The 13,234-nt window shown below is 44.4% G+C and overlaps 1 protein-coding gene across 2 annotated transcripts in view; it reads left to right on the top strand.

The window, feature by feature from the left end:
* Nucleotides 1-13,234, top strand: part of LOC112259204 (phosphatidylinositol 4-phosphate 3-kinase C2 domain-containing subunit alpha) — a 73,215-nt gene that overhangs the window by 46,694 nt on the left and 13,287 nt on the right. For both annotated transcript variants that reach the window (XM_042330071.1, XM_042330115.1), the window contains exons 15-20: nucleotides 1,338-1,480; nucleotides 8,533-8,721; nucleotides 9,051-9,144; nucleotides 9,258-9,352; nucleotides 9,949-10,129; nucleotides 11,164-11,268. In XM_042330071.1, the coding sequence (XP_042186005.1) occupies nucleotides 1,338-1,480; nucleotides 8,533-8,721; nucleotides 9,051-9,144; nucleotides 9,258-9,352; nucleotides 9,949-10,129; nucleotides 11,164-11,268 (807 nt within the window). The remainder of the gene's footprint in view (nucleotides 1-1,337; nucleotides 1,481-8,532; nucleotides 8,722-9,050; nucleotides 9,145-9,257; nucleotides 9,353-9,948; nucleotides 10,130-11,163; nucleotides 11,269-13,234) is intronic.

Here is a 13,234-nt window from a genome sequence, read left to right as displayed (position 1 = left end):
ACACACACACCACTCTACACACACACACACACACACACACACACACACACACACACACCACTCTACACACACACACACCACTCTACACACACACACACACACCACTCTACACACACACACACACACCACTCTACACACACACACACACACACACACACCACTCTACACACACACACACCACTCTACACACACACACACCACTCTACACACACCACTCTACACACACACACACACACACACACACCACTCTACACACACCACTCTACACACACACACACCACTCACACACACACACACACACACCACTCTATACACACACACACACACACACACACACACACACACACACACACACACACACACACCACTCTACACACACACACACACACACACACACACCACACTCTACACACACACACACACACACACACACACACACACTACTTGCCTAGTTAAATAAATAAATAAAATACACAAACACCACACACACGGGAATACCCATATAAATGTGAAATTTTACAACCAATATAATTGGGAATTATTGGAATGACCTTTACCTTTACGCTTCCTCAAAGCAATCAGTGATTCAGCCATTGGAAAGCAAGCACCTGTTCAGTCATGTTAGATCTGTTTTTACCTCAAGAAAATGGAAGATGCTTATTTGTTATTATTTATTTGTTATTGTTAAGTATTTGAAACAGGACCAAGGTCTTGCTCACACACTCCCCTTACTCAAACATATTTCCTCTTCAGTGGCGACCTAATAAGTGTGTGTCTACCTAGAGCTTACCGTATGCTTCCAGTCCAAACAGTTTGAGCATATATTACGACAATATTTTGTGACGTTATTGTTAGTTTTGGTGTTCAGCAGTATTGACTATGTTTTTTTTCCTGCTGTTCGAGCACACAACAATTTTTCTTGTGGCACCCGAAGTTCTGCAGCTGATGTCTACGCCCCCACCCGTTGGTTAGTGGTCAAGAGTAGGGATTCTTCAATTAAGTGTTTGTTGTCCAATGAGAGACGACTGGTTTTCATGTACATTTTTTCACTTGAGAAACACGGTACTAAATATCTTAGCTAGATGCAAAAACGTACACATTTATGACAGATTTCTTGATTTGGCTTAGATTGATTCTACCTATGTTGTTGCTATGGCGTCTCAAAAAGGTGACAAACAGTAATATTACTGCATTCTTCAATTTTTTTCAACCAAATGTATTTTTAAGGGTGTATACAAGGCACAGACATTCGCTTCGCCTAGTCAAATTCTGCTAGGAACAAACCAAACCTAGTATGCGGATGCCTAAACCATTCCATGACCTCTGACCCCCTTCAGGTGGACTTCCCCAGTCCAGCGGTGGATGTGCTGTACGTGGGACCCCAGGAGAGACCCAGCCCTGATCCAAACACCCTGGAGGAGCTTGACCCTGACCTGCGTCGCCAGGTGGACAGACTCTGCAGCCGAGCCTCCACCTTCGGGTACGTTTGAGTTACTGGGGCACTTCAGTAAGGCCAACCCCCCTAACTTGAGATCCGCTTATGTAACAGGCTAGAACTTTACCGAAATCCTGATCCATATCAATTAGAGAAACATTTGACTTACGGGCGTGTGTATCGCATAATGATTTTGTGTTGGTATGTTCCGCTGTTGGACTGTTCAGCGGTTGCTTAGAGTTCTTATTTTTGGGATTGGCCTGTCTACAAGGTAACAGCTAAGTTTTAAAGACACTATTGTATTGTGTAGCGTTTTTCTTTGTTTTAGATGATTACATCATCACTATCTACTTTCTAATGAGATCCAGCCAAGGTTTTAAGGTATTCCCCAAAAATTGGGCACATGCAAATATTCCTATGCTTAAGACTTAATACACAAAGATGACGTTATGTCCCAGCCGTAGGGCATTTGTTTATCAAGGGCAGGTTTGGTGAATTAGGTGCTAAGCCAAAGTAAACACAGGCTACAACAGGAGGACAAATTAAAGTGGCACTGACTGTTGACTATTGACACCAAATATACTCATGAATCAACGTCTTAGGCAAAGACCCTAGCTAGTTGGCAAGGGTTTTAGCATCTTAGATGGGTCTGATTTCATAAGCTGATACTAGCTGCCATGACAACTGTTACAATTATAGTAGTGTTATGTAGGGCCATATGATGGATGTTTCTTAACAGTTTGTCATCATAACTGTTGCGTCTGTTGTCATAAGCTGATACCTGCTGCCGTGACTTATCTTTACTTTACCTGCTGCCGTGACTTATCTTTACCTTACCTGCTGCCGTGACGTATCTTTACCTGCTGCCGTGACGTATCTTTACCTGCTGCCGTGACTTATCTTTACCTGCTGCCGTGACTTATCTTTACCTGCTGCCGTTTATCTTTACCTGCTGCCGTGATCTTTACCTTTATCTTTACCTGCTGCCGTGACGTATCTTTACCTGCTGCCGTGACGTATCTTTACCTGCTGCCGTGACGTATCTTTACCTGCTGCCGTGACGTATCTTTACCTGCTGCCGTGACGTATCTTTACCTTACCTGCTGCCGTGACGTATCTTTACCTGCTCGTATCTTTACCTTACCTGCTGCCGTGACGTATCTTTACCTGCTGCCGTGACGTATCTTTACCTGCTGCCGTGACGTATCTTTACCTTACCTGCTGCCGTGACGTATCTTTACCTTACCTGCTGCCGTGACGTATCTTTACCTGCTGCCGTGACGTATCTTTACCTTTATCTTTACCTGCTGCCGTGACGTATCTTTACCTGCTGCCTGTATCTTTACCTGCTGCCGTGACGTATCTTTACCTGCTGCCGTGACGTATCTTTACCTGCTGCCGTGACGTATCTTTACCTGCTGCCGTGACTTATCTTTTTACCTGCTGCCGTGACTTATCTTTTTACCTGCTGCCGTGACGTATCTTTACCTGCTGCCGTGACGTATCTTTACCTGCTGCCGTGACGTATCTTTACCTTACCTGCTGCCGTGACGTATCTTTACCTTACCTGCTGCCGTGACGTATCTTTACCTTACCTGCTGCCGTGACGTATCTTTACCTTACCTGCTGCCGTTATCTTTACCTTACCTGCTGCCGTGACGATCTTTACCTTACCTGCTTTATCTTTACTTTACCTGCTGCCGTGACTTATCTTTACCTGCTGCCGTGACGTATCTTTACCTGCTGCCGTGACGTATCTTTACCTGCTGCCGTGACGTATCTTTACCTGCTGCCGTGACGTATCTTTACTTTACCTGCTGCCGTGTGACTTTACCTGCTTTATCTTTACCTGCTGCCGTGACTTATCTTTCTTTACCTGCTGCCGTGATCTTTACCTCGTTTATCTTTACCTGCTGCCGTGACTTATCTTTACCTGCTGCCGTGACGTATCTTTACCTTACCTGCTGCCGTGACGTATCTTTTTACCTGCTGCCGTGACGTATCTTTACCTTACCTGCTGCCGTGACGTATCTTTACCTTACCTGCTGCCGTGACGTATCTTTACCTTACCTGCTGCCGTGACGTATCTTTACCTTACCTGCTGCCGTGACGTATCTTTACTTTACCTGCTGCCGTGACGTATCTTTACTTTACGTGACTTATCTTTACCTGCTGCCGTGACGTATCTTTACCTGCTGCCGTGACGTATCTTTACCTGCTGCCGTGACGTATCTTTACTTTACCTGCTGCCGTGACGTATCTTTACCTGCTGCCGTGACGTATCTTTACCTGCTGCCGTGACTTATCTTTACCTGCTGCCGTGACGTATCTTTACCTGCTGCCGTGACGTATCTTGCCGTGACGTATCTTTACCTGCTGCCGTGACGTATCTTTACCTTACCTGCTGCCGTGACGTATCTTTACTTTACCTGCTGCCGTGACTTATCTTTACCTTACCTGCTGCCGTGACGTATCTTTACCTGCTGCCGTGACGTATCTTTACCTGCTGCCGTGACGTATCTTTACCTGCTGCCGTGACGTATCTTTACCTGCTGCCGTACGTATCTTTACCTGCTGCCGTGACGTATCTTTACCTGCTGCCGTGACGTATCTTTACTTTACCTGCTGCCGTGACGTATCTTTACTTTACCTGCTGCCGTGACGTATCTTTACTTTACCTGCTGCCGTGACGTATCTTTACTTTACCTGCTGCCGTGACGTATCTTTACTTTACCTGCTGCCGTGACTTATCTTTACCTGCTGCCGTGACGTATCTTTACTTTACCTGCTGCCGTGACTTATCTTTACCTTACCTGCTGCCGTGACGTATCTTTACCTGCTGCCGTGACGTATCTTTACTTTACCTGCTGCCGTGACGTATCTTTACCTGCTGCCGTGACGTATCTTTACTTTACCTGCTGCCGTGACGTATCTTTACCTGCTGCCGTGACGTATCTTTACTTTACCTGCTGCCGTGACGTATCTTTACTTTACCTGCTGCCGTGACGTATCTTTACCTTACCTGCTGCCGTGACGTATCTTTACCTGCTGCCGTGACGTATCTTTACCTGCTGCCGTGACGTATCTTTACCTGCTGCCGTACGTATCTTTACCTGCTGCCGTGACGTATCTTTACTTTACCTGCTGCCGTGACGTATCTTTACTTTACCTGCTGCCGTGACGTATCTTTACCTGCTGCCGTGACGTATCTTTCTTTACCTGCTGCCGTGACTTATCTTTACTTTACCTGCTGCCGTGACTTATCTTTACTTTACCTGCTGCCGTGACGTATCTTTACCTGCTGCCGTGACGTATCTTTACCTGCTGCCGTGACGTATCTTTACCTGCTGCCGTGACGTATCTTTACCTGCTGCCGTGACGTATCTTTACCTGCTGCCGTGACGTATCTTTACTGGCTTTATTTTCCACGTTTAAAATGGAATTAAGAAAAGGACAACAACAGTACAGTAGACAACAAAATCAGGGCGTGTTATATACATTATATATTAACCCCAGCTGTTTAGGAGAGATGTCACACCTTACTGGGTGGCTAGGGGCATTAACCCCAGCTGTTTAGGAGAGAAGTCACACCTTACTGGGTGGCTAGGGACATTAACCCCAGCTGTTTAGGAGAGATATCACACCTTACTGGGTGGCTAGGGCATTAACCCCAGCTGTTTAGGAGAGATGTCACACCTTACTGGGTGGCTAGGGGCATTAACCCCAGCTGTTTAGGAGAGAAGTCACACCTTACTGGGTGGCTAGGGACATTAACCCCAGCTGTTTAGGAGAGATATCACACCTGGCACAAATGATTGTCTAGTTGTGTTTTTATTGCAGGCTGGTGCCCTATACCTGCACCCAGAGAGTAGTTCCAAGTCCAGGTTTATAGCAATGAATTTCATATTATAATACTCTTATGTAGGATTTTATGATGGAAGTTTCAAGTCTTCATGCCCAAATGACTCTCCAGTCCTCCCAGACATAGACGTCTATCTGTTCTCATTCCAGAGTGTCTGTTCCCCCAGACGTTTAATTGTGGGCATATAAATGCCCACTTACACCCACTGCCAACCTTTGCCAGGCTGCCAGCCAGATCCATTAGCCTTTTTCAGCCTCCACAGAGAGTCATTTCTTCTGAGGCACTAATCCCTTTGACTTTCTCTGAGCGTTCTCTCATTTACTCCCATGTTAACCTTCTGTGGTTTGAACTTCTTCTTTTGCCATCTGTTTTGTTAGGGTGTATTTCGGAGTTATTTAAGATTCTCTTAAAACGAGACTTCAGCTAGTGTGCACTTGTTCAGTTCCCTTCACTGATCTGAAAGGAAATGGCTGGTATGGTCTTAGATGACCAAGATACAAAGGATGTACTAACATGTGCAATAAAGGGGATATCATCAGAGGGTACGTTGCCAACTAGTAGATGGCTTTAGTAGCGATAATGTCGTACTGCTGTCCATCCTATTGCCAGATAGTGATGACCCTGTCAGCAGTGGTCTTTTTTGACCCATCCTATGACTCACCTACTGCCATTGAGCAAGGCACTTAACTAGAGGTCGACCGATTATGATTTTTCACAGCCGATACCGATTATTGTAGGGCCAAAAAAGGCCAATGCCGATTATTGTAGGGCCAAAAAAGGCCAAAATGCCGATTTATTGTAGGGCCAAAAAAGGCCGCTACTGATAAATCTGCCGTTTTTTTGTGTTTTTTTTTTTTTTACATTTATTTTTGATAATGACAATTACAACAATACTGAATGAACACTTATTTTAACTTAATATAATACATCAATAAAATCAATTTAGCTTCAAATAAAATAAAACATTCAATTTGGTTTAAATAATGCAAAAACAAAGTGTTGGAGAGGAAAGTAAAAGTGCAATATTTGCCCTGTAAAAAAGCTAACGTTTCAGTTCCTTGCTCAGAACATGAGAACATATGAAAGCTGGTGGTTCCTTTTAACAGGAGTCTTCAATATTCCCAGGTAAGAAGTTTTAGGTTGTAGTTATTATAGGAATTATAGGACAATTTCTCTCCTATACGATTTGTATTTCATATACCTTTGACTATTGGAAGTTCTTATAGGCACTTTGGTATTGCCAGTGTAACAGTATAGCTTCCGTCCCTCTCCTCGCCCCTACCTGGGCTCGAACCAGGAACACATCAACAACAGCCAGCCTCGAAGCAGCGTGACCCATCGCTCCATAAAAGCCGCGGTCCTTTCAGAGCAAGGGGTACAACCACCCCAAGTCTCAGAGTGAGTGACGTTTGAAATGCTATTAGCGCACACCCCGCTAACTAGCTAGCCATTTCACATCGGTTACACCAGCCTAATCTCGGGAGTTGATAGGCTTGAAGTCATAAACAGCTCAATGCTTGAAGCACAGCGACGAGCTGCTGGCAAAACGCACTAAAGTGCTGTTTGAATGAATGCTTACAAGCCTGCTGGTGCCTACCATCGCTCAGTCAGACTGTTTTATCAAATTGTAGACTTAATTATAACATAATAACACACAGAAATACGAGCCTTAGTTTCCGGATTCGACCATATTAATGACCTATCATCTCGAAAACAAGGCGTTTATTCTTTCAGTGAAATACGGAACCGTTCCATATTTTATCTAACGGGTGGCAAGTCTAAATATTCCTGTTACATTGCACAACCTTCAATGTTATGTCATAATTACGTAAAAAATTCTGGCAAATTAGGCAGCACAAACTGTTGCATATACACTGACTGCGTGCAATGAACGCAAGAGAAGTGACACAATTTCACCTGGCTAATATTGCCTGCTAACCTGGATTTCTTTTAGCAAAATATGCAGGTTTAAAAAAATATACTTCTGTGTATTGATTTTAAGAAAGGCATTGATTATTGTTTATGGTTAGGTACACATTGGAGCAAGACGGTCCTTTTTCGCGAATACGCACCGCATCGATTATATGCAACACAGGACACGCTAGATAAACTAGTAATATCATCAACCATGTGTAGTCAACTAGTGATTATGATTGATTGTTTTATATAAGATAAGTTTAATGCTAGCTAGCAACTTACCTTGGCTTCTTACTGCATTCGCGTAACAGCGTTGGACTAGTTAACTGTAAGGTTGCAAGATTGAATCCCTGAGCTGACAAGGTAAAAATCTGTTCTGCCCCTGAACAAGGCAGTTAACCCACCGTTCCTCGTTGAAAATAAGAATGTGTTCTGAACTGACTTGCCTAGTTAAATAAAGGTGTAAAAAAAAAAATCAGCCAAATCGGTGTCCAAAAACACAGATTTCCGATTGTCATGAAAAACTTGAAATCGGCCCTAATTAATCGGCCATTCCGATTAATTGGTCGACCTCTACACTTAACCCCAAACCTGCTCTGTGCTTCTCCCAGCCTAAACCCCTAACCTGCTCTGTGCTTCTCCCAGCCTAACCCCTAACCTGCTCTGTGCTGCTCCCAGCCTGCTCTGTGGTGGACCTTGTGCTGTTCCCAGCCGGTCGTGTGTATGTACAGTATGAGGGGTACTGTAATAGCGAAATTAACATTTTTCCATTGTCTCTATATGACCAATAAATAAAGAATGATAGTGGGGGTCTCCTGAGTGGCACAGTGGTCTAAGACACTGCATCACAGTGCTAGCTGTGCCACTAGAGATTCTGGGTTCGAGTCCAGACTCTGTCGTGACCGGGGGCGGCGCACATTTGGCCCAGCGTTGTCCGGGTTAGGGGAGGGTTTGGCCGACAAGGATGTCCTTGTCCCATCACGCACTAGCGACTCCTGTGGCAGGCCGGGCGCAGTGCACGCTGACACGGTCGTCGCCAGGTGTACAGTGTTTCCTCCGACACATTGGTGCAGCTGGCTTCCAGGTTAAGTGGGCATTGTGTCAAGAAGCAGTGCGGCTTGGTTGGGTTGTGTTTTGGAGGACGCGCGGCTCTCGACCTTCGCTTCTCCTGAGTCCGTACGGGAGTTGCGGCGATAAGACAAGACTGTAACTACCAATTTGGATACCATGAAATTGGGGAGAAAAAAAGTGTTTAAAAAATACAAATAAAAAAAGATTGATTTTGTTTATGCCTCTCCCTCTTCCCTCCCTCTTTCAGGTTGACGCGGGCCGACCGCCAGCTGCTGTGGGATCAGCGGCATCACTGCCGGGCCCACACCCATAGCCTGCCCAAGGTGCTGGCCAGCGCCCCCAGCTGGGACTGGGGCAGCATGGCTGAGATCCACTCCCTCCTCCATCACTGGCCCTCGCTTCAACCAGTCTGTGCCCTGGAGCTGCTTCACTCTAAGTACGTGTGGCGTACACATACACACAGATTCTCTTGAATACTTGATACACTTTTTTGAGACGTTGAGAGAAGTTGTTTGAGAGAGCTCGAGTTTGATTTATGGTCAATAGAAAAAAGTTGGATTTGTAAAATGGGAGGTGCAAGTTGATATCACAGGAGTCTTTTTATATTTCTGTGTGTGTTAGCTTGAGAGCTAAGAGAATGTAACCTAGACTACTTAAATCACCTGTTTGACTATAGTTGAATAAATGGTAGACAGTCAGATTGTACTTTACTGTAAGGAACATAGGTTGAAGGTCACTCTGTCGGTCTTTGTTTCTGACCTGCAGGTTTGCTGACACAGAGGTGAGGAGTGTGGCTGTCGGCTGGATCGAATCCAGCAGTGATGACGAGTTGGCCGACTACCTGCCTCAACTAGTGCAGGTAAACAGTGTGTATACACACACACACACACACACACACAGGAAATCAGTTTGTTAGTGACTCTGAATGCTTTCCTCACCCCATCTGCTTGTCCCTGTTCTTTTGGCTCTCAGGCCCTGAAGTTTGAGTGTCACCTAAAGAATGCCTTGGTCATGTTCCTATTGTCCAGAGCACAGGGCAACGTCAGTATCGCCCACTACCTGTACTGGTGAGTCTCCACCCACTGAACTAGTAGCATAGTGTATAGAACATAGCATATTATAAACTGGGTGGTTCAAGCCCTGAATGCTGATTGGCTGACAGCTGTGGTATATCAGACCGTATACCACGGGTATGACAAAACACTTATTTTTACTGTTCTTATTACATTGGTAAACAGTTTATAATAGCAATAAGGCACCTCTGGGGTTTGTGGTATATGGCCAATATACCATGGCTAAGGGCTGTGTCCAGGCGTCGTGCGTAAGAACAGCCCTTAGTCGTGATATATTGGCCATATATCACATCCCCACGGACCTTGTTTATTAAGTATAATATATAGCATAATATATTGTGTAGCATAGTATACACATATACATGGCCTCTGCTAAGTGGTCTGGACCTTTATGGAACAGGAGGTAGTGTGCTTGTCCCGGACACCCAAAACAGATCATTTTAAGTCAGTATCTAGGCTGGGAACTGTCGTAGGACTACATGTAGTAAGAATATTGTATCTAAAAAGCCACAGTAATCTCTACGGAGCTATTAGCGATATCAACTGCTTTGTCTGATCCCATTGTACTCGGATCCTCTCTCCCCCATCAGGCTACTGAGAGATGCAGTTCTAGACCCTGCGTTTGGCCGGAGGTACGACCAAGTGCTGGGGTCCCTGCTGTGTCTGTGTGGGGCCGGCCTCCGGGATGAGCTGGACAAACAGACCCGCCTGGTCACTCTGCTGGGGGAGCTGGCCGAGAAGGTCCGGCAGGCCGGGGGCTCCACACGACAGGTGATGGGGCTAGGAAAAACTACTAGAATGTCCAACCTATACCTCAGGGAGCCTCTGAAAGGGCTTGTTAACACTTTATTTTACAGTCAGCTGTTCATCTTGTATTTACTTATGGTAGGGATGTCCTGTTAACCCATTGAGTCCCGCCCGTGTGATTTAGGACCTCAAACCCCTTTTCAACATTGTGAGTTTGAGCTATAGAACTCGTCTATTTCTTCGGCATCCGTTGGTACCAACCAACCGTCTGTGTAATTTACCGGGGCTGAGCTAGAGCGGTGTTTGTGAGACGAGGGCGGATCTCGGATGGGACCCGAGGCCAGGTATTTTTTTTTTACAAAAACATCTGTAGTCAGAAAGCTTTTAGTAGTTTGTAATTCAAACCAATCTATGAAAAGCTGAGACTCTATCGAACATGCACATGTAACATGTTTTGCTCTATGACGCTCACAAGCTACATAAAAGTTGTTAGAAGGTACGGGGTTCTTCTACGTAGAAGATGAAAGGAAATCCCTGGACATAGTGTCTATAATACTTTAATAAGTTCACATAGTTGCTGTCACAAACCCCACAGTTGTCACTGACTAGTTGGATATTAATTTCCCACTCAGCAAACAATTTCTGTGCTTTACAGCATTCATGTAAATTCATTTTGAGCAGACTTTATTTTGTTTATTGACATTTGTCAATCAAATTCATGAATGCAACTGTTTGTCAAATAGGGTTGTGTTCTACTTTTATCCCTGGTTGGTTGTCCTGAAAGGAAAATGATAAAACACTTAATTGTGAAGCTAAATATAAGGGCTGGACATGCAGCTAACTGAAAGGCAGATAAATGAAAATAGGATTTTTGCTGGGGTCTCGGGACTGAAGGGGTTAAAATCACTTTTATTTCATTTGGTACCAGTTATTTAAAAATGGTTTAAGTTTCCAATTTTTACCTTGTAATTCCGTTGTAAATATCAGCTAAACTATGAAATAAAGCGCTGTCAAATGTTAATTGGTTGACAGTAATTCAACCATTTGTGTGTGTCCAGGTGGTGCTCCAGGAGGGCCTGGAGAGGATGCAGTCATTCTTCCAGAAGAACAGCTGCAGGCTGCCCCTCAGCCCCAGCCTAGAGGCCAAACAACTCAATATCAAGGTAAGACCATTGTCCACCAATGGAAAGAGTGACTCAAAGCTTGACCATTCACTCTGCAAATGCCCATTTGACCATCAAAATCATTTTTACCATCTCAACAACATATGGACTATGACCCATACCAGGGTTTCTGTTAGCCAGCTTTTGGCTGATTTTAAATAAAAAATAAATAAATAGTTGCCCGCCAAATTGCCTGAAAAAATCTGAGAGGGGATTCTTTCTTCAAAACAGAGTAAAGACAGCCTCCAGATCGCTCCTTCTTGAGTACAAGGTAACAAGGCTGATGTGCATCAAGCTGCTCCAAGGAGTTGGACAGTTTTGATTTCCCAACAGCAGCAGCTCACTTTGAGCAGTCCAATGTCCTCTGCAAGCGCAAGTACATTAGAGGCAAATTGTGTTCCTCAGGCCCTTTTCTAGCAGTTCTGCTGCCTCCCTAGGCAAGATCAACATATGCCACCCCTGTCTCATGTATAGTTTAAAGATTTGGAATGGATTGATAGACTAGAGCAGGGCTGCCCAACTCTTTTCCTGGAGATCTACTGTCCTGTAGGTTTTCAGTCCAACCCTCTTCCTGGAGATCTACTGTCCTGTAGGTTTTCAGTCCAACCCTCTTCCTGGAGATCTACTGTCCTGTAGGTTTTCAGTCCAACCCTCTTCCTGGAGATCTACTGTCCTGTAGGAGATCTACTGTCCTGAAAACCCACAGGAAAACCCACAGGATGGTAGATCTCCAGGAAGAGGGTTTGACAGAACCCACAGGATGGTAGATCTCCAGGAAGAGGGTTGGGGAGCCCTGGACTAGAGTAATGATCTGTATCATGCGCAATTGGTGCATTTCAGTTGAGCTTATTCAGTTGCACTTGGAAACGAAACATCGTTGCCAACTATTCACAGCGGCATTGCAATCACTAGGCAGCCATCTGCCTATAGTAGGAACCCGAGTTGTTATCAATATGACACGAGTCACGACCACACGATAGTTCAAATTACAGGAAACATCATGTATTAACGTCAAGTAGAACTGTAAAGGGTGAGATAAAATTTTAACTTTGGAATCAAGTGCTCTCATAAATGCTTGGCCTCATTTCACAAAACTAAGCTTTCGCTTAATGAACCAGCCTTAATAAGTTTAGTTTATTTACATATAGTTTCTTAATTTTATGGCTGCGTAAGTGTCCTCTTTCCACTGCTGTGGTGAAGGCATCCAGCTTTTGTCAAATTAACATCAAAAGTATTTTTTTGTCTGTTGCATTTTAGCTAACACCAACCCTTTTCCTAACCTCAGTCTCCTAACCTGCTACGTTAATTACCCTAACCTGCTGTGTAAGTTCTCCTAACCTGCTACGTTAATTACCCTAACCTGCTGTGTAAGTTCTCCTAACCTGCTGTGTAAGTTCTCCTAACCTGCTACGTTAATTATCCTAACCTGCTACGTTAATTACCCTAACCTGCTGTGTAAGTTCTCCTAACCTGCTGTGTAAGTTCTCCTAACCTGCTGTGTAAGTTCTCCTAACCTGCTGTGTAAGTTCTCCTAACCTGCTGTGTAAGTTCTCCTAACCTGCTGTGTAAGTTCTCCTAACCTGCTGTGTAAGTTCTCCTAACCTGCTACGTTAATTATCCTAACCTGCTACGTTAATTATCCTAACCTGCTACGTTAATTATCCTAACCTGCTACGTTAATTATCCTAACCTGCTACGTTAATTATCCTAACCTTCTCGTTAATTATCCTAACCTGTTAATTATCCTAACGTTAATTATCCTAACCTGCTACGTTAATTATCCTAACCTGCTATAATTATTAAATTACCCTAACCTGCTGTGTAAGTTCTCCTAACCTGCTGTGTAAGTTCTCCTAACCTAAGTTCTCCTAACCTGCTGTTAAGTTCTCCTAACCTAAGTTCTCCTAACCTGCTACGTTAGTTCTCCTAACCTGCTGTGTAAGTTCTCCTAACCTGCTACGTTAAT

Source organism: Oncorhynchus tshawytscha, linkage group LG01 (genome assembly GCF_018296145.1).
Source record: "Oncorhynchus tshawytscha isolate Ot180627B linkage group LG01, Otsh_v2.0, whole genome shotgun sequence".
In the NCBI taxonomy this organism is placed as follows: Eukaryota; Metazoa; Chordata; class Actinopteri; order Salmoniformes; family Salmonidae; genus Oncorhynchus; species Oncorhynchus tshawytscha.
Note: the sequence above shows the minus strand (reverse complement) of the source record. Positions and strands in the feature narration are given on the sequence as shown.